The 20,791-nt window shown below is 47.1% G+C and overlaps 1 protein-coding gene across 11 annotated transcripts in view; it reads left to right on the top strand.

The window, feature by feature from the left end:
• Positions 1 to 20,791, top strand: part of DTNB (dystrobrevin beta) — a 289,602-nt gene that overhangs the window by 136,217 nt on the left and 132,594 nt on the right. For all 11 annotated transcript variants that reach the window (XM_068279912.1, XM_068279909.1, XM_068279910.1 and 8 more), the window contains 3 exons: positions 9,306 to 9,460; positions 9,559 to 9,664; positions 12,133 to 12,299. In XM_068279912.1, coding sequence (XP_068136013.1) covers positions 9,306 to 9,460; positions 9,559 to 9,664; positions 12,133 to 12,299 — 428 coding nt within the window. The remainder of the gene's footprint in view (positions 1 to 9,305; positions 9,461 to 9,558; positions 9,665 to 12,132; positions 12,300 to 20,791) is intronic.

The following is a 20,791-nucleotide window of genomic DNA, read 5'->3' as shown; positions in this document are numbered from 1 at the left end:
GTGTTCCTGAGCGGAGTATTACTGCTGGTGGCTGCTGGAGCGGTGAGCGCCCCCTGTAGTGAGGTCACAGTGTATGGGGAGTCCGCCATGCAGGGGCTGGAGGGAGGGGAGTGTTCCTGGGCGGAGGACCCCTGCTGGAGCGGTGAGCGCCCCCTGTAGTGAGGTCACAGTGTATGGGGAGTCCGCCATGCAGGGGCTGGAGGGAGGGGAGTGTTCCTGAGCGGAGGACCCCTGCTGGAGCGGTGAGCGCCCCCTGTAGTGAGGTCACAGTGTATGGTGAGTCCGCCATGCAGGGGCTGGAGGGAGGAGAGTGTTCCTGAGCGGAGTATCCCTGCTGGTGGCTGCTGGAGCGGTGAGCGCCCCCTGTAGTGAGGTCACAGTGTATGGGGAGTCCGCCATGCAGGGGCTGGAGGGAGGAGAGTGTTCCTGAGCAAGGGATCCCTGCTGGTGGCTGCTGGAGCGGTAAGCGCCCCCTATAGTGAGGTCACAGTGTATGGGGAGTCCGCCATGCAGGGGCTGGAGGGAGGAGAGTGTTCCTGAGCGGAGTATTACTGCTGGTGGCTGCTGGAGCGGTGAGCGCCCCCTGTAGTGAGGTCACAGTGTATGGGGAGTCCGCCATGCAGGGGCTGGAGGGAGGAGAGTGTTCCTGAGCGGAGTATCCCTGCTGGTGGCTGCTGGAGTGGTGAGCGCCCCCTGTAGTGAGGTCACAGTGTATGGGGAGTCTGCCATGCAGGGGCTGGAGGGAGGGGAGTGTTCCTGAGCGGAGGACCCCTGCTGGAGCGGTGAGCGCCCCCTGTAGTGAGGTCACAGTGTATGGGGAGTCCGCCATGCAGGGGCTAGAGGGAGGAGAGTGTTCCTGAGCGGAGTATCCCTGCTGGTGGCTGCTGGAGCGGTGAGCGCCCCCTGTAGTGAGGTCACAGTGTATGGGGAGTCCGCCATGCAGGGGCTGGAGGAAGGGGAGTTTTCCTGAGCGGAGGACCCCTGCTGGAGCGGTGAGCGCCCCCTGTAGTGAGGTCACAGTGTATGGGGAGTCTGCCATGCAGGGGCTGGAGGGAGGGGAGTGTTCCTGAGCGGAGGACCCCTGCTGGAGCGGTGAGCGCCCCCTGTAGTGAGGTCACAGTGTATGGGGAGTCCGCCATGCAGGGGCTAGAGGGAGGAGAGTGTTCCTGAGCGGAGTATCCCTGCTGGTGGCTGCTGGAGCGGTGAGCGCCCCCTGTAGTGAGGTCACAGTGTATGGGGAGTCCGCCATGCAGGGGCTGGAGGAAGGGGAGTTTTCCTGAGCGGAGGACCCCTGCTGGAGCGGTGAGCGCCCCCTGTAGTGAGGTCACAGTGTATGGGGAGTCCGCCATGCAGGGGCTGGAGGGAGGGGAGTGTTCCTGAGCGGAGGACCCCTGCTGGAGCGGTGAGCGCCCCCTGTAGTGAGGTCACAGTGTATGGTGAGTCCGCCATGCAGGGGCTGGAGGGAGGAGAGTGTTCCTGAGCGGAGTATCCCTGCTGGTGGCTGCTGGAGCGGTGAGCGCCCCCTGTAGTGAGGTCACAGTGTATGGGGAGTCCGCCATGCAGGGGCTGGAGGGAGGAGAGTGTTCCTGAGCAAGGGATGCCTGCTGGTGGCTGCTGGAGCGGTAAGCGCCCCCTGTAGTGAGGTCACAGTGTATGGGGAGTCCGCCATGCAGGGGCTGGAGGGAGGAGAGTGTTCCTGAGCGGAGTATTACTGCTGGTGGCTGCTGGAGCGGTGAGCGCCCCCTGTAGTGAGGTCACAGTGTATGGGGAGTCCGCCATGCAGGGGCTGGAGGGAGGAGAGTGTTCCTGAGCGGAGTATCCCTGCTGGTGGCTGCTGGAGTGGTGAGCGCCCCCTGTAGTGAGGTCACAGTGTATGGGGAGTCTGCCATGCAGGGGCTGGAGGGAGGGGAGTGTTCCTGAGCGGAGGACCCCTGCTGGAGCGGTGAGCGCCCCCTGTAGTGAGGTCACAGTGTATGGGGAGTCCGCCATGCAGGGGCTAGAGGGAGGAGAGTGTTCCTGAGCGGAGTATCCCTGCTGGTGGCTGCTGGAGCGGTGAGCGCCCCCTGTAGTGAGGTCACAGTGTATGGGGAGTCCGCCATGCAGGGGCTGGAGGGAGGAGAGTGTTCCTGAGCGGGGGATCCCTGCTGGTGGCTGCTGGAGCAGTGAGCGACCCCTGTAGTGAGGTCACAGTGTATGGGGAGTCTGCCATGCAGGGGCTGGAGGGAGGAGAGTGTTCCTGAGCGGAGTATCCCTGCTGGTGGCTGCTGGAGCGGTGAGCGCCCCCCTGTAGTGAGGTCACAGTGTATGGGGAGTCCGCCATGCAGGGGCTGGAGGGAGGAGAGTGTTCCTGAGCGGAGTATCCCTGCTGGTGGCTGCTGGAGCGGTGAGCGCCCCCTGTAGTGAGGTCACAGTGTATGGGGAGTCTGCCATGCAGGGGCTGGAGGGAGGAGAGTGTTCCTGAGCGGAGTATCCCTGCTGGTGGCTGCTGGAGTGGTGAGCGCCCCCTGTAGTGAGGTCACAGTGTATGGGGAGTCTGCCATGCAGGGGCTGGAGGGAGGGGAGTGTTCCTGAGCGGAGGACCCCTGCTGGAGCGGTGAGCGCCCCCTGTAGTGAGGTCACAGTGTATGGGGAGTCCGCCATGCAGGGGCTAGAGGGAGGAGAGTGTTCCTGAGCGGAGTATCCCTGCTGGTGGCTGCTGGAGCGGTGAGCGCCCCCTGTAGTGAGGTCACAGTGTATGGGGAGTCCGCCATGCAGGGGCTGGAGGGAGGAGAGTGTTCCTGAGCGGGGGATCCCTGCTGGTGGCTGCTGGAGCAGTGAGCGCCCCCTGTAGTGAGGTCACAGTGTATGGGGAGTCTGCCATGCAGGGGCTGGAGGGAGGAGAGTGTTCCTGAGCGGAGTATCCCTGCTGGTGGCTGCTGGAGCGGTGAGCGCCCCCCTGTAGTGAGGTCACAGTGTATGGGGAGTCCGCCATGCAGGGGCTGGAGGGAGGAGAGTGTTCCTGAGCGGAGTATCCCTGCTGGTGGCTGCTGGAGCGGTGAGCGCCCCCTGTAGTGAGGTCACAGTGTATGGGGAGTCCGCCATGCAGGGGCTGGAGGGAGGGGAGTGTTCCTGAGCGGAGTATCCCTGCTGGTGGCTGCTGGAGCGGTGAGCGCCCCCTGTAGTGAGGTCACAGTGTATGGGGAGTCCGCCATGCAGGGGCTGGAGGGAGGAGAGTGTTCCTGAGCGGAGGACCCCTGCTGGAGCGGTGAGTGCCCCCTGTAGAGAGGTCACAGTGTATGGGGAGTCCGCCATGCAGGGGCTGGAGGGAGCGCCCCCTGTAGCTCATCCTGATTTACATTCTGACTTTTATCAGAGACGCCGGCATCTGTACTGCTGGCAGAGAGGATTATTTTACTGTGGAATGTTTTTTGTCCCATTGTGAAGTGAACAAGAACATCACATGATCTCCTAGAGTGCTCTGGGGCAGAAGGCTGTTTGATGACATAACCTAGGTCAAGCATCACTGGGAGGGTGGAGCTACATACAAATATACACCAAAATATAGATACAAGTAGCCTGTAATCCTGAAACCAAGTTAAAGGAATACTATTGATTCACATATTTTTTTCAATTGACACAGGAATTATTTGGGAAGTGCTGCTAAGTACTGGTGTATACATTTTAGTAGCAACTTCGTTGTTTACTGTTATCAAAATACATTCAAACTTTACTGACAAACTGATGGCTGACTGAGCCATGAGGAGAGGGGAAATTCCCCTCACACTTGATCAGTTAACTCTATGGGCTTGATTCACAAAAGAGTGCTAACTGTTAGCACGGCCGTTTTCGCACGAATGTTCGCATTGTGCGCGATCGCAAATTTTCGCGCTAAATATTATCGTTTCGCGCGAAAATTCGCGAGCGCGCAATGCGAAAATTCGCGCGAAAACGGCCGTGCTAACAGTTAGCACTCTTTTGTGAATCAAGCCCTATGTGTAGCTCTGTGTGTGACAGAGAGAGAGCTCCCAACAGCTACAGCTCCTGTGTCCTGTGTTTCTGACTGACCTGTCTGAAGAGAGCAGAGGAAATGTAACTAATTGTCACAGCTTTTTCATACTGTTTTTACTTTCAGAGTTTGATATGTTTGATATTTGCTTTCTGTAGTCTGATATGCAACTCTGGCTGTGCATTGAAGCAGACACCCCTTCTGCAATTGATTTGTCCCAATATAGCTGAATCCTACCCTCAATAAATTACAGCTTTTGCCTCTGATATTTAACATGAAAAGTAGGAAAATGTTTACACAGCTACTTAGACATTATTTGCACACTGTCATTTTAGAACACTTGGGTATCGATAGTATTCCTTTAATTAAGTTAAAAATAGGTATCCTGAATAATGTATTCCGTTCTTTTATTTGTCATTGCAGGTCCTCTCTACAGGAAACCTGGGATGGGTTGGATAGATTAAAATAAACATACCTTCATCTGATCGCTCCCTTGGCGTCGTCCTGCGATGCGTGGATCTTCTGCAATTTGCCCCAGAAAGCCCTTTGGTCTGGGTCGCACTGCATGCCCGGCCGTGCCTGCGCCACATCGTGATTTTGTTTCCGGGAGTGTTCTGGGCAACCCGTGGCTGGGAGCGCGATGGGGGAGTGTGCATAACCAGACTGCACCGACTGGCCCCCACTGAAGGACTTTCCAGGGCGAATTGCAGAGGATCCAGAGGGCGCAGGACCAATCAGCCTGAAGGGGACCGGAGGAAAGGCCAGGCATGTATCATTTTTTTCTATCCCCCCATCTTGGGTACACTTTAAAGTGGTCCAACAGTGGATCAAACCACACCTAGTTTGTGGTAAGGCTGTTCAACCTTTGGTGTGTATGTCCATCGCTGCAAAACTTAATAACTAATATGTCCCCCTGGGTTAAAAATATGTAATTTCCTGTCATTCTGCCCAACTGTGATGGTATGACCCTACGAGAGCAGAGCCTGCGCCTGTAATGGTGCTTGTTCAATCGTGATGGTATGATCCTATGAGAGCTGAGCCTGCACCTATAATGGGGCTTGTTCGATCGAGATGGTATGATCCTACGAGAGCAGAGCCTGCACCTATAATGGGGCTTGTTTGATTGAGATGGTATGACCCTACGAGAGCAGAGCCTGCACCTGTAATAGTGTTTGTTCGATCGAGATGGTATGACCCTACGAGAGCTAAGCCTGCACTTATAATGGGGCTTGTTCGTTCGAGATGGTATGATCCTACGAGAGCAGAGCCTGCACCTGTAATAATGTTTGTTCGATCGAGATGGTATGACCCTATGAGAGCAGAGCCTGTACCTGTAATGGTGCTTGTTCGATCACGATACTATGACCCTACGAGAGCAGAGCCTGCAGCTGTAATGGTGCTTGTTCGATCGAGATGGTATGACCCTACGAGAGCAGAGCCTGCACCTGTAATAGTGTTTGTTCGATCGAGATGGTATGACCCTACGAGAGCAGAGCCTGCACCTGTAATAGTGTTTGTTCGATCGAGATGGTATGACCCTACGAGAGCAGAGCCTGCACCTGTAATAGTGTTTGTTCGATCGAGATGGTATGACCCTATGAGAGCAGAGCCTGCACCTGTAATAGTGTTTGTTCGATCGAGATAGTATGACCCTACGAGAGCAGAGCCTGCACCTGTAATGGTGCTTGTTCGATCGAGATGGTATGATTCTATGAGAGCAGAGCCTGCACCTGTAATGATGCTTGTTCGATCGAGATGGTATGACCCTACAAGAGCAGAGCCTGCACCTGTAATAGTGTTTGTTCGATCGAGATGGTATGACCCTACAAGAGCAGAGCCTGCACCTGTAATAGTGTTTGTTCGATTGAGATGGTTTGACCCTACGAGAGCAGAGCCTGCACCTGTAATAGTGTTTGTTCGATCGAGATGGTATGACCCTACGAGAGCAGAGCCTGCACCTGTAATGGTGCTTGTTCGATCGAGATGGTATGACCCTACAAGAGCAGAGCCTGCACCTGTAATAGTGTTTGTTCGATCGAGATGGTATGATTCTATGAGAGCAGAGCCTGCACCTGTAATGATGCTTGTTCGATCGAGATGGTATGACCCTAAAAGAGCAGAGCCTGCACCTGTAATGGTGCTTGCCCCATGGATGTCATGAGCTAAACAAAGTCACATGCATTTGCACAACTGTTCACATAAACATCATCCCATCTACAGGTTTGTGAAAGCAGTAATATACACTAAATATAATACCGAATGTAATTTTTAGCTGTTGTCCATGGCAAAGCATGCTGGGATTTCTGAGCGAGTCCGTCTGAGTTAGGCACTGGTTACCGGCTAGAGACGTTCTTAATTGGTATTTTATCTCCCACTAGACTCCAGAGAATATTTTCATGTGGCCAGCGCCCTCTGCTGGAGAGACAGTGGTCAGGTTGGTGTGTAGAGTTGCATATCCGTCTACTAACCCCACTCTGCCACCCGTATAACCTGTATCTAGCACTAGGTGGTGCTCATCACCGGTCATTAACATCCTAACCCATCTGGTTGAGGTACGGCCCAGGCTGGAATGTGCAGGCAGTGGCATCTAACCTGGTATCGGGGTCACCTAACCATGTCTTCTGTCCTAGATCTACGTAGGATTAACCAGGCCAGTGACCCAGAGTGTCTTCCCAATACTGATCCTATCGTGCTTAGCCTTCTTTTATTTTCTTAGGTTTTTGTATGTTTTTGTTTATTTAGCATTTAGAGTTGTTTATTCAAAAGTCATTAAGTCTCTGGCAAATTCAAAAAATGAAGGTTTTTCAACATGTAAGGCAAGAGAAAAACATGAATTCTTTACATCCCTGAGGCAGGAAATGCTTAACCACCACAGATGGTCAGTGAGGTGCAGATATTTTCATCTTGCATGCAGATTTCATACAGGTTGTATGTTGCTCCGATTTGGGCCATTCAGTTGCATCTCCTTCCATTTTTGATTGATCCAGTCACAAAGCATTCTAATCTCATCGGCCATCTCTGAGGCCTGGAACCCACTAAAAAGTGCAAAATGCTATTGCAATCGCTAGCGATTTGTGGTAGCGCTTTTGCAAGCAATTTTAGGATCACTTTCCCTGTCCTCCTATACAATTTACTAGAATGGAAATGCTCTCAAAATGCTCCATGTCCTGCGATTGCGATTTCCTTAATCCGTCCCATCCATTTACATTGGCAGAGCGTTTAGGGAAATCACTAGCGATTGAAAGACCTCCTTAAAGGGACACTTAAGTCAAACAAAAAAAATGAGTTTTACTCACCTGGGGCTTCCAATAGCCCCCTGCAGCTGTCCGGTGCCCTCGCCGTCTCCCTCCAATCCTCCTGGCCCTGCCGGCAGCCACTTCCTGTTTCAGTGACAGGAGCTGACAGGCTGGGGACGCGAGTGATTCTTCGCGTTCCAAGACACATTAGCACCCTCTATGCTGCTATATGGTATATGATATATGCTATAGCAGCATAGATGGCGCTATTGTGGCCAGGAACGCGAAGAATCACTAGCGTCCCCAGCCTGTCAGCTCCTGTCACCGAAACAGGAAGTGGCTGCCGGTGGGGCCAGGAGGATCGGAGGGAGACGGCGAGGGCACCGGACAGCTGCAGGGGGCTATTGGAAGCCCCAGGTGAGTAAAACTCATTTTTTTTGTTTGACTTAAGTGTCCCTTTAAACGCTCAAAAATAAACCTCTAGTGGGTTCCAGGCCTGAAGAGCCATTTATCCAAGTGTCCATCCGAAACCATGGAACTGCTATACAGATACTGTCTAAATTTAGACTAATTTGCCCAATAGTACATCCAGATGTTATTGATTGTATTACAGTTCCAGTCTAAATAAAGAGTCCTTTATCCAACAGTACATCTGATTCCACTGGCTTATAGCACAGAGACTGGGCCATTTATACTACTGTACATGCAGAACCACAGATTAATAGTGAGGACACTGCCTAAATATGGAACAATTCACCTGGAACTATTGGGTTGTAACATGCAGAGCAAATTGTCTAATTGTCCATCCAGATATTCTGGTTTACATCACAGACCCACTCTAAATATAATCTTGGTACCAATGCAGCCTAAATATAAACCCACTTATCCAAATCGATGTACAGAACCACTGAAGTGCAGCCTAGGCCTAAATTTAGTACAGTCTCTCCACTGGCGCATTCCCATTGATCCACCTGCCCATCCATGCTACCCAAATATAGGTAATTTTTCAAGGGCATCTCCAGGTCTGCTGACTTATAACACAGATCCAGCCTAATTACTGGGCCATTGGTCCAACTGTTATGGCCAGAAGCATCGGTACATTGCACAGGTACAGTCTAAATATGGAACCTTTTATCTAACCGTACACCCAGCTTGATGGTACAAGTGCAGCTTATATATAGAGCTAAATACCCAACTGTATATCCAAGTCTGCTGCTTCTTTTTTTCCACATAAGATCCAACCTAAATATGGAGCCAGTTGGAGAAAGTAATTACATTTGCAGACAAGTTAACTGTCTGAGCTTTATCATTACAACCATTGCTCTAAGCAGTATTGCACTTTCATCTATTAACATTTTTTTAAGGCTTGAGCAGCCAATTTATTTAGAGGCGTGCAAATGCTCCAGGCCCAATTATTTTAGCACTTTTTTATTTCTTCTTTGTTAGATTTCCTAGCTTCTAATTAGTACTGCTGTAATATGTATTTATTTCCGCTTGTCACTAGGGGGCAGTGTGAGACAATAACAGACGACTTCTGCTTCCAATGTCTGTATTTTATCTTAGCAGAGAGAGAAATCAAAGCATTCCAAGAATTTACAGCCAAGTAAGGTCAAAAGCAGCCCACTTATCTCAAACGAGATGACTCTATTGAAGCTGCTAATGGGGAAAAGGAGAAAGGCTGTCTTTAAATTAGGTTATTATGGATTCCCAAAACCAGATAGAGTCTTCTGGGGTGGTTCTCTTTAGCTCAGTCATTATTAAAGCACTTTTACCAAAATTTTGGAGTTTGTCAAGAGAAAGTTGCCAATGCCATGCAGATTATGATTGGCCAGTGCTGGGAACCTTACCAACAAATGTGTCATTAGTTGTTTTAGTAACAATCATTAATTAAATCTGTTAACTGTGGTAAAAATTTATATCTGTTGACTAATTTTAAAATAATAATGTATGTAATAACCTTTACAATTTAATATAACAATCGTCTCTGTGAAAGTCGCCTCCTATTTGCGTCTCTTCAGACCATGATGTCGGGATTCTCCTGAGATGCTTTTCTCACCCGTGTCCCTGTCTGTTTTCCCTCCCAGATATCTTCTCGCAGGTGTCGGACTCCACCGGCTTCATGGTCTACGCAAAATTTGACCACTTTTTGCGGGAGGTCCTGAAACTGCCCACCACGGTGTTTGAGGGTCCTTCCTTCGGGTATACGGAGCACTCAGCACGGACGTGTTTCCCACCGCAGGTAAGAGTGGGGGGGATGCCTCTGTAAGTTGTTGGGTAAGAGTAGCTGACCCGTTCTGGTAGGAGACCAGCCTGAACTGTGGTGTCCATGTCTTGCAGAAGAAGATCGCGCTGAACATGTTCCTAGACACGATAACAGCCGACCCCCCTCCCCAGTGCCTTGTCTGGTTACCTCTAATGCACAGGCTCGCCCATGTCGAAAACGGTGAGTGCTTATTTGTGGGTGCTGATCTCTACCTTGCTTCTCAGCAAATCATGGCTTCTCGTTATTCTGATCTGCTGCCAGGTGTCATTCAGCTGGTTAAGACTTTGGCTTCAATTCATCAAAGGCTGTTTAAAAATAAAAAGTCAGGAAAATACTGCATTCGGCATTTTAGACTTTTTTTGTTTTTGTTTAATTGATCAAGGTTTTCACATGTGCGGTAGAAGTTCTGTAATTTATCGAAACCGTTGGCTTCCATTCACAAAAACCTGTTTGGTAACAGCAGCAGAGCAGTGTGGAGTTGTTTCTGTGTTGTTACATGCTGTTCTCCGTGTAGTGACGTCATTACAATAATAAGACGCATCCCAGACATCCCTTTAGAATGTACATATTTGTTATACTGCCTCTGCTCCCTAAAAATCTGTCTATTGGTCTTTCTTAACATTTTATTTAATTGCCACAGCTTAGATGAACTTCCGAGAGACATTACACATGCCATGCTTAGGTGATTTTCCCACTAGCTCCTCTGCATCTTCAAACAGGAACCTAAAGGGTTAAATGTCCGAAGGGCCGTAGGGAAACTCTTTTGTTCAGGATCTCTGTCCTCTGCTCTCTGGAGGGTAGAAAAGCTTGACTGAGAAGGCTTCGGATCCCGTCACAGGGACTTGCAGGAGACAGAGGCTGTTCCTATTGGCTCTCTGCTCCTGTCAGTCATAGGTAATCCATCTCTGCTTCAGAGCTGCCGGTAATCATTGAACATGTTCCTGGGCTTTATTGCATGCTGTAACCTTGATGAATTGACATTTGCTGATGCTGACATGTGTTGGAGGTGTTTACCGCACAAGGCGGTAATTTACCTCACTGGTCAGTAATTTTAGCTTAATAGATAAAACCCTTAATGCTGCAACCCAAGCTAAACACAGCACCAGGGAGTCAACCAGTCCACACCAGTATCCACCAAGGGTGTAACAACAGTCCAAAGTAGAGAAACACTGGGTCTCGACCTTGATTTGTAGGCCAATTGGCTAATTTTATTTTGCAAATACCACAGTGCAAAAGCACAACGTTTCGACCTGATGGTCTTTTTCAAGTGCTTGAAAAAAACCATCAGGTCGAAACGTTGTGATTTTGCACTGTGGTATTTGCAAAATAAAATTGGCCAATTGGCCTAAAAGTCCAGGTCGAGACCCTGTGTTTCTCTATTTTTGACAGTAATTTCAGCTTGCAATGCGGTAACGGTCTTTATGAATTGACATTTTACAAAATGCTCTGAAAAATCAGCTGTTTTCAGCTTTATCGAATGCGGTTATGCTTGTTGAATTGAAGCCATAGTCTATGACAAATGGTTAAGAAATCAGCAATTCTGCCAGGTTGTGTACACTCTTGTGCACAACTGTAACCACTGGAGATGCATGTGTAAATAAAGTCTTATGTGTATCTCTCCTTTTCTGTTTCTCCAATCTTTATTCTGTTACTTCTCTTCTCTTGCTCCTCCCTCATTCTCAGCCTTCCTCCTCCCTCATTCTCAGCCTTCCTCCTCCCTCATTCTCAGCCTTCCTCCTCCCTCATTCTCAGCCTTCCTCCTCCTTTCATCCATTTCTTGGACAAATGAAAGGTTAACCACTTCCTTACCAATAGTCTCTGGCCCTTTAAAGTGGACCTGAACTCTTGCACAGGACAGAAGGAAAACCTGTGGAAATGCACCCTGTATGTATTTAGAAAGTTTGGCCTGTCTAATTTGCCCTCATCCGTGACTAATCACAAGTGTAATTTGATCTCTCAGCTGTATCAGCTGACTGTTACGGCAGAGAGGTAATTGGTAAACACAAGTTGTTATTTCTATGTCTGCTTCCATGAAAGCAGGAAGTGGACACACTGAAGATTTATTGCAGGTTTTGTATCATCTGTAGCAAATGTTTTTCTTTAAAAGTTATTATGCTGTTGCTTATCTTTAAGAACAGAGAGGAAGTTCTGAGTTCAGGTCCGCATTAAGGACCAGAGACTTTTTGGTAAGAAAACAGGGTTCACCAACGTCACGCCGCACTGACCCGTCTCTCTTGCCGTTCTCACATTGCTGCAGCCCACCTGGTAGGACAGCAGAGCTCCGTGAGCCAGTCAGGAGCCGATTTCATTGGCTCCTGACCCTGTGATCACTGTGAGCCAATTACAGTCAATCACAGTGGTCACAGGGTCGGGAGACAATGAAATTGGGTTCTGACTGGCTCATGGAGCTCTGCTGTCATAGCGATAGCTGAGCAAGTGGGCTGTAGCGACGGGAGATAGGTGTGAGCGGCGGTAGCGTGAGGTGTGGTAATTGAAATCTACGCCCTGGCAGGGATAAAAGGTCCTAAACACGACGTAGATTTCACTTCCCGCGTTCCAGAAGTTGTTAAGTAAGCTTTGCTGGTAGGCTGAAGTGCCTGCATAGAATAAATATAACATGTCGGACCTGATCTGCCCCTTCCCTGCAGTCTTCCATCCTGTGGAGTGCTCCTTCTGCCGCTGTGAGAGTATGATGGGGTTCCGCTACCGCTGCCAACAGTGCCACAACTACCAGCTTTGCCAGAACTGCTTCTGGCGAGGACACGCCAACGGTCCACACAGCAACCAACACCAGATGAAGGAGCACTCGTCCTGGGTGAGTAACGAGATTGCGTAGCTTGTGTTATGTACGTCATTCTGCATAGAGACGTCACATTACCCACACTAGCTCCACACAGCAACCAGCACTAGATGAAGGAGCACTCGTCCTCAGTAAGTGGCGTGGTTACGTAGCTTGTATTATGTACGTCATCCTGCTAGGAGACGTCACATTACCCACACCAGGTCCACACAGCAACCAGCACCAGATGAAGGAGCACTCGTCCTGGGTGAGTGGCGTGGTTACGTAGCTTGTGTTATGTACGTCATCCTGCTAGGAGACGTCACATTACCCACACCAGGTCCACACAGCAACCAGCACCAGATGAAGGAGCACTCGTCCTGGGTGAGTGGCGTGGTTACGTAGCTTGTGTTATGTATGTCATCCTGCTAGGAGACGTCACATTACCCACACTAGGTCCACACAGCAACCAGCACCAGATGAAGGAGCACTCGTCCTGGGTGAGTGGCGTGGTTACGTAGCTTGTGTTATGTACGTCATCCTGCTAGGAGACGTCACATTACCCACACTAGGTCCACACAGCAACCAGCACCAGATGAAGGAGCACTCGCCCTGGGTTAGTGGCCTGGTTATGTAGCTTGTGTTATGTACGTCATCCTGCATAGAGACATCACATTACCCACACTAGGTACACACAACAACCAGAACTAGATGAAGAAGAGGAAGAATGGTCCGCACTTGTCAGAAAAGTGTAGATCTTTATTATGGACGTATCAAACAACAACCTTGGCAAACTTTACATCGCTGACATGTTTCGGACTGTCAGTCCTTACTCATAGCTGACACAAGAATAGCAACACAGACATATATATAGGGATGTTAGTACAAAATGCCCGCCCCAGATCCACCCAATAATGTAGGAGTGGTTAGGGTTGCAGGAGGAGATACTAACATAGTTCTCTTTTCCACCTATGTATTAAATTTGATTTGCAAGTACAAAATACAAAATTAAAAAGTATAAATAAACACAATAAAATAAGATGAAATAAAAGAACGTAATAAGAAAGGAGCAATGGACCCCTAGTTAAGCAGATCAGGAGAAGGGGACACCGAAAAGTGCGGAAAAACGGGGAAATACACCATAACTATATCTGAGATGATACATTATAATGCAGGGTCCTCAAGTAATGGATGCCAGATCCCTTCTCACATTGAGGCCATGTGGAACTCTGGTGTTCAGATTGAAGATCCACATGGCCTCCTTTCTCAATAATCTCGCATAGAGATCACCTCCTCTTGCGGATGGCACAACCCTTTCAATCCCACAAAACGTAAAGCTCGTCATATCGCCCTGATGGATCTCGCGGAAGTGTTTAGCTACGTTTGTGATATTATGGGTCTGCCAGTTCGCTCCCAGATAGTGTTCCGCTATTCTTTGTCTTAGTAACCAGGTTACTGGTTGCCTCTGAGGAAGCAGGTTTGTGCTGTGAAACGACGTTAGGCATTACACTTGCATGTCAATTGGTATGGGGAGGAATGAAAGGTCTACTAAGCATTACTGCTGTTGTTGGTGCCCGGATGCTTTTGGTTCTACTTTTATATGGATTCCAGTTCACCTGTCTGGAGGCACAGCTAGAGTGACCTGCTACCCCCTACCTGTCTGCAGGCATCTTGTGTCAATCAACTTCTTTTTCTTGATTGTATCAGCTACTGATTGGGATGAAGTTCAATTCTTGGTTACGGTTTCTCTTTAAATATATAGTTGGAACAACTTGAGCGTTTCCCAGCACCGCCGTTTTACAAATATACCTCTTTATTTAACCTGCAGATCCTTTTTTCAGATACAGGCAATAGAGGGGTAGCACATTAGGAGAACTTTTCAGGAGTGAGATCCTCCCTTACTCCAGCCTGTGTAGCCATTGCCTTGTTTCTGTGTGGTCACCTCCATTGGCCAGGAGATAGTGATGTCTCCCTTCTGTGGTTGGTGCTGTTTATACAGTTTATTGAAAATAAATACATATACAGTGGAGGAAATAATTATCTGACCCCTCACTGATTTTGTAAGTTTGTCCAATGACAAAGAAATGAAAAGTCTCAGAACAGTATCATTTCAATGGTAGGTTTATTTTAACAGTGGCAGATAGCACATCAAAAGGAAAATCGAAAAAATAACCTTAAATAAAAGATAGCAACTGATTTGCATTTCATTGAGTGAAATACGTTTTTGAACCCCTACCAACCATTAAGAGTTCTGGCTCCCACAGAGTGGTTAGACACTTCTACTCAATTAGTCACCCTCATTAAGGACACCTGTCTTAACTAGTCACCTGTATAAAAGACACCTGTCCACAGAATCAATCAATCAAGCAGACTCCAAACTCTCCAACATGGGAAAGACCAAAGAGCTGTCCAAGGATGTCAGAGACAAAATTGTAGACCTGCACAAGGCTGGAATGGGCTACAAAACCATTAGCAAGAAGCTGGGAGAGAAGGTGACAACTGTTGGTGCGATTGTTCGAAAATGGAAGGAGCACAAAATGACCATCAATCGACCTCGCTCTGGGGCTCCACGCAAGATCTCACCTCGTGGGGTGTCAATGGTTCTGAGAAAGGTGAAAAAGCATCCTAGAACTACACGGGAGGAGTTAGTGAATGACCTCAAATTAGCATGGACCACAGTCACCAAGAAAACCATTGGAAACACATTACACCGCAATGGATTAAAATCCTGCAGGGCTCGCAAGGTCCCCCTGCTCAAGAAGGCACATGTGCAGGCCCGTCTGAAGTTTGCCAATGAATACCTGAATGATTCTGTGAGTGACTGGGAGAAGGTGCTGTGGTCTGATGAGACCAAAATAGAGCTCTTTGGCATTAACTCAACTCGTGTTTGGAGGAAGATAAATGCTGCCTATGACGCCCAAAACACCGTCCCCACCGTCAAGCATGGGGTTGGAAACATTTTGCTTTGGGGGTGTTTTTCTGCTAAGGGCACAGGACAACTTAATCGCATTAACGGGAAAATGGACGGAGCCATGTATCATGAAATCCTGAACGACAACCTCCTTCCCTCTGCCAGGAAACTGAAAATGGGTCGTGGATGGGTGTTCCAGCACGACAATGACCCAAAACATACAGCAAAGGCAACAAAGGAGTGGCTCAAGAAGAAGCACAATAAGGTCATGGAGTGGCCTAGTCAGTCTCCGGACCTTAATCCAATAGAAAACCTATGGAGGGAGCTCAAGCTCAGAGTTGCACAGAGACAGCCTCGAAACCTTAGGGATTTAGAGATGATCTGCAAAGAGGAGTGGACCAACATTCCTCCTAAAATGTGTGCAAACTTGGTCATCAATTACAAGAAACGTTTGACCTCTGTGCTTGCAAACAAGGGTTTTTCCACTAAGTATTAAGTCTTTTATTGTTAGAGGGTTCAAAAACTTATTTCCCTCAATGAAATGCAAATCAGTTGCTATCTTTTATTTAAGGTTATTTTTTCGATTTTCCTTTTGATGTGCTATCTGCCACTGTTAAAATAAACCTACCATTGAAATGATACTGTTCTGAGACTTTTCATTTCTTTGTCATTGGACAAACTTACAAAATCAGTGAGGGGTCAAATAATTATTTCCTCCACTGTATATAGTGGGATGCGAAAGTTTGGGCAACCTTGTCAATCGTCTTGATTTTCCTGTATAAGTCGTTGGTTGTTATGATAAAAATGTCAGTTAAATATATCATATAGGAGACACACACAGTGAAATTTGAGAAGTGAAATGACATTTATTGGATTTACAGAAAGCGCACAATAATTGCTTAAATAAAATTAAGCAGGTGCATAAATTTGGGCACTGTTGTCATTTTATTGTTCTCAAAACCTTTAGAACTAATTATTGGAACTCAGATTGGCTTGGTAAGCTCAGTGACCAGTGACCTACATACACAGGTGAATCCAATTATGAGAACGAGTATTTAAAGGGATACTGTAGGGGGGTCGGGGGAAAATGAGTTGAACTTACCCGGGGCTTCTAATGGTCCCCCACAGACATCCTGTGTCCGTGAAGCCAGTCACCGATGCTCTGGCCCCGCCTCCAATTCACTTCTGGAATTTCTGACTTTAAAGTCAGAAAACCACTGCGCCTGCGTTGCCGTGTTCCTCGCTCCCGCTGATGTCACCAGGAGTGTACCGCGCAGACACAGACCATACTGGGTCTGCGCTGTGCGCTCTTGATGACATCAGCGGGATCGAGGACACGGCAACGCAGGCGCAGTGGTTTTCTGACTTTAAAGTCAGAAATTCCAGAAGTGAACTGGAGGCGGGGCCAGAGCATCGGTGAGTGGCTGCGTGGGCACAGGATGTCTGCGGGCGATCATTAGAAGCCCCAGGTAAGTTCAGCTCATTTTCCCCCGACCCCCCTACAGTATCCCTTTAAGGGGGTCAATTGTAAGTTTCCCGCCTCTTTTAATTTTTTTCTGAAGAGTAGCAACATAGGGGTCTCAAAACAACTCTCAAATGACCAGAAGACAAAGATTGTTCACCATCATGGTTTAGGGGAAGGATACAGAAAGCTGCCTCAGAGATTTCAGCTGTGTTTCCACAGTTAGGAACATATTGAGGAAATGGAAGACCACAGGCTCAGTTCAAGTTCTCAAGGCTTGAAGTGGCAGACCAAGAAAAATCTCGCATAAACAGAAGCGACGAATGGTGACAACAGTCAGTCAACCCACAGACCAGCACCAAAGACCTGCAACATCATCTTGCTGCAGACGGAGTCACTGTGCATCATTCAACCATTCGGCGCACTTTACACAAGGAGATGCTGTATGCAGAGGAAGCCTTTTCTCCGCCCACAGCACAAACAGAGCCGCTTGAGGTATGCTAAAGCACATTTGGACAAGCCAGCTTCATTTTGGAATAAGGTGCTGTGGACTGATGAAACTAAAATTGAGTTATTTGGGCATAACAAGGGACGTAATGCATGGAGGGAAAACACAGCATTTCAAGAAAAACACCTGCTATCTACAGTAAAATATGGTGGTGGTTCCATCATGCTGTGGGGCCAGTGCAAGGACTGGGAATCTTGTCAAAGTTGAGGGACACATGGATTCCACTCAGTATCAGCAGATTCTGGAGACCAATGTCCAGGAATCAGTGACAAAGCTGAAGCTGCGCCGGGGCTGCATCTTTCAACAAGACAACCACCCTAAACACTGCTCAAAATCCACTAAGGCATAAATGGTCTGGATTCTGGTTGAAATACCTTCAACCAGAATCCAGACCATTTAGAGGCTGTGATTTCTGCAAAAGGAGGATCTACTAAATATTGATTTCATTTCTTTTTTGTGGTGCCCAAATTTATGCACCTGCCTAATTTTGTTTAAACCATTATAGCACACTTTCTGTAAATCCAATAAACTTAATTTCACTTCTCAAATATCAATGTGTTTGTCTCCTATATCCTAGGTTCTCATCCTGTGTTATGCGTACCCCAGGGGGTACTTCTGATGGTTCCAGGGGGTAATCGGGCTTGATATATTTAAGCAATAATAACGAATTTAGAGTTTTAGAAAATTATAAATCTTATTTAAACAACAACAAATTCGTATTTTGGCTAGTTAAAAGCAATAGTAAATGCTTGGAAATTGTTTAGAACCAAATATTATGTACTAAGATTACATATATATTTGTGAAGGGGTACGTGTGATATTGTTTGCTATGCTAGGGGGTACTTGGTGACTACAGGCTTTTAAAAGGGTACCAATACATACCAATAAAATGTTGAGAAACACTGTCCTATATGATATATTTAACTGTCATTTTTTATCGCAACAACCAACAATTTATACAGGAAAATCATGACGATTAACAACGTTTGGCATAGTTCCGCTTCCCACTGTGTGTATATGTATATGTATATGTATGTATATATATATATATATATATATTTTTTTTATTTTTCTATTTCCCCTCCCTGTGTAAGTGCGCTTCAACTCTTCTCCAGCAGAGGGTGCTGTTGTATTAAAAATATCTTCCTCTAGAAACTCCTATGATCCGTGTTACATCTCCTATTGTAGAACGCACATACAGTACGTTATGACATATAATTATTAACATCATTATTGTTATTTTGCCTTTAAATGTAGAAGCATCATTTTCAGTAGCACTAAACACTATACAATATAAAAAAAAAACACACCAAACTTAGGTGTTTTTTTTTAAGTACCCCTAACACGGTGCCCGATACGTTAAATATATTTTGCCTGTCGTGCTGTGTGAGTAGCACACAGCACCATCCTCCCACCTCCAGTGACCCCGTCCTGACAACAAATATGTGCGGGGAGGAAGTGGCAGCTCTCTCTCCCCTCCGCCCATCTTTAGCCCCACCCCCTCCAGTCGGTAGTACAGTTCCCCATATGAATCACTGCACATAGCGCGCAGGGGAGCTGTGCTGTGTGCGGGTTTGTGGTGATCATGGTCGGAAGGATATCCGACCTCAAATACCACAAGATCGCACGCATACGCACTGTACATGTGTATGTACAATGCAAAACATAGAAATAACCAGGCTGTTTTAGCGCTGGTTGACATGGGCGCTTTACCGCGATCGTATTTGCATTCCGCAATTGCGATTCGGCAGCCCAAATCTCGTTTGCCGCAATTCAGCGCGATTTGCACTTGTGATTCCCGTTCAATAGAACGAGAATCACAGAGCGGTCGCCCCCGAAACGCTGCATGCAGCGTGTTTGCGATTGATGGAAATCGCACCCACGACACTGTGAATGTATCCATAGGGATACATTGTAGCGGCGCTTTGCTGATCGCCGGCAATCAGCAAATCGCTGAAGAATCGCCCAAGTGTGAACCAACGCTTACTTGTTTTATTTTGCTGCCTGAAAGAGTTAACGTAAACCAGAGATTATAAGATACACAGAACCTATACTCACCTGCGGCTTCCTCCAGCCCCATAAACACGTGCCAGTCCCTCGCCGTCCTCCCGCCATCTGCCGTTCAGCCGCTATTAGCTAATTGCTTCAGTTGCGTCAGTCTGGGTCTTCTGTGCATGCGCCGGAGGTCTGGGCATGTGCAGAAGACCCAGACTGGACCCGACTGAAGCAATTACTGGGGCTGATCGCGGCCGAATGGCAGACCGTGGGAGAATGGCGAGGGACTCGCACATGTTTATGGGGCTGGAGGAAGCCCCGGGTAAGTGAAGGTTCTGTGTATCTTATGATCTCTGGTACACTTTAATTGCTAGGCATGGAAGTGACAGCTCAGTACCTTGTCGGGAATATAGTAAACATCACTAATAAGCAAATTACAGCCATAAAAGTTTTCCTGGCAGAATACCACTTCTGAGGACAGAGGAGAGATAGAAAAAGGTCAATAGTTCATGTATTTTAACTCTTGGACACTTAATAGGCTGCCACTGAACAGAGATGACAAAACATTCAATGTACTTTGTAAATATTTAAATATAAAATAAAACCATGGGTGATGTAAAAAAAAAAGGTAATTTTTAGGAGTAGGAGGATAAATACAATTGCTTATCTATCTTTTTTTTAAATGTGGGTGCCTGCCATGTAAGTATTTATTCGCAGATACACCTGTAGTTTTATACCAAAATAAATGGGCTAACGTTTTTCCTTATTTTATTGTTTTTCGTGTGTCTGTGGGTTTCCTCTGGGCACTGCAGTTTCCTCCCATACCCCATAAGAACATATATAGGTTAATTGGCTTCTCTCTAAATTGGTCCCAGACTATGATGGACATATGACTATGGTAGGATTAGAGTGTGAGTTCCTCTGGGGACAGTCAGTGACATGACTATGTACTCTACACCCTAGGTTCTCAACGTGTGGTACGCGTACCCCAGGGGGTACTTCTGATGGTTCCAGGGGGTACTCAGGCTTGATATATTTAACCAAGAATAACAAATTTAGAGTTTTAGAAAAAGATAAATCTTATTTAAAAAGCCACAAATTAGTGTTTTAGCTAATTAAAAGCAATAGTAAATGCTAGGAAATTGTTTAGAACCAATTATGTACTACGATTGAATATATATTTGTGATAATGTTTACTATGCTAGGGGGTACTTGGTGAGTAAAAGGTTTTAAAAGGGGTACATACCAATAAAATGTTGAGAAACACTGCTCTACACAGTGCTGCAGAAGATGTCAGTGCTATATAAATACATAATAATAATATGGTAGGACATTAGACTATGACTATGGTAGGATTAGATTGTGAGCTCTTCTGAGGACAGTCAGTGACATGACTGTGTACTCTGTAATGTGCTGCAGAATATGTCAGTGCTATACAAATACATACAGTGGCTTGCAAAAGTATTCGGCCCCCTTGAAGTTTTCCACATTTTGTCATATTACTGCCATACACATTAATCAATTTTATTGGAATTCCACCTGAAAGACCAATACAAAGTGGTGTACACGTGAGAAGTGGAATGAAAATCAAACATGGTTCCAAACATTTTTTTACAAATAAATAACTGCAAAGTGGGGTGTGCATAATTATT

Source organism: Hyperolius riggenbachi, chromosome 4, assembly GCF_040937935.1.
Source record: "Hyperolius riggenbachi isolate aHypRig1 chromosome 4, aHypRig1.pri, whole genome shotgun sequence".
NCBI lineage: Eukaryota > Metazoa > Chordata > Amphibia > Anura > Hyperoliidae > Hyperolius > Hyperolius riggenbachi.
Note: the sequence above shows the minus strand (reverse complement) of the source record. Positions and strands in the feature narration are given on the sequence as shown.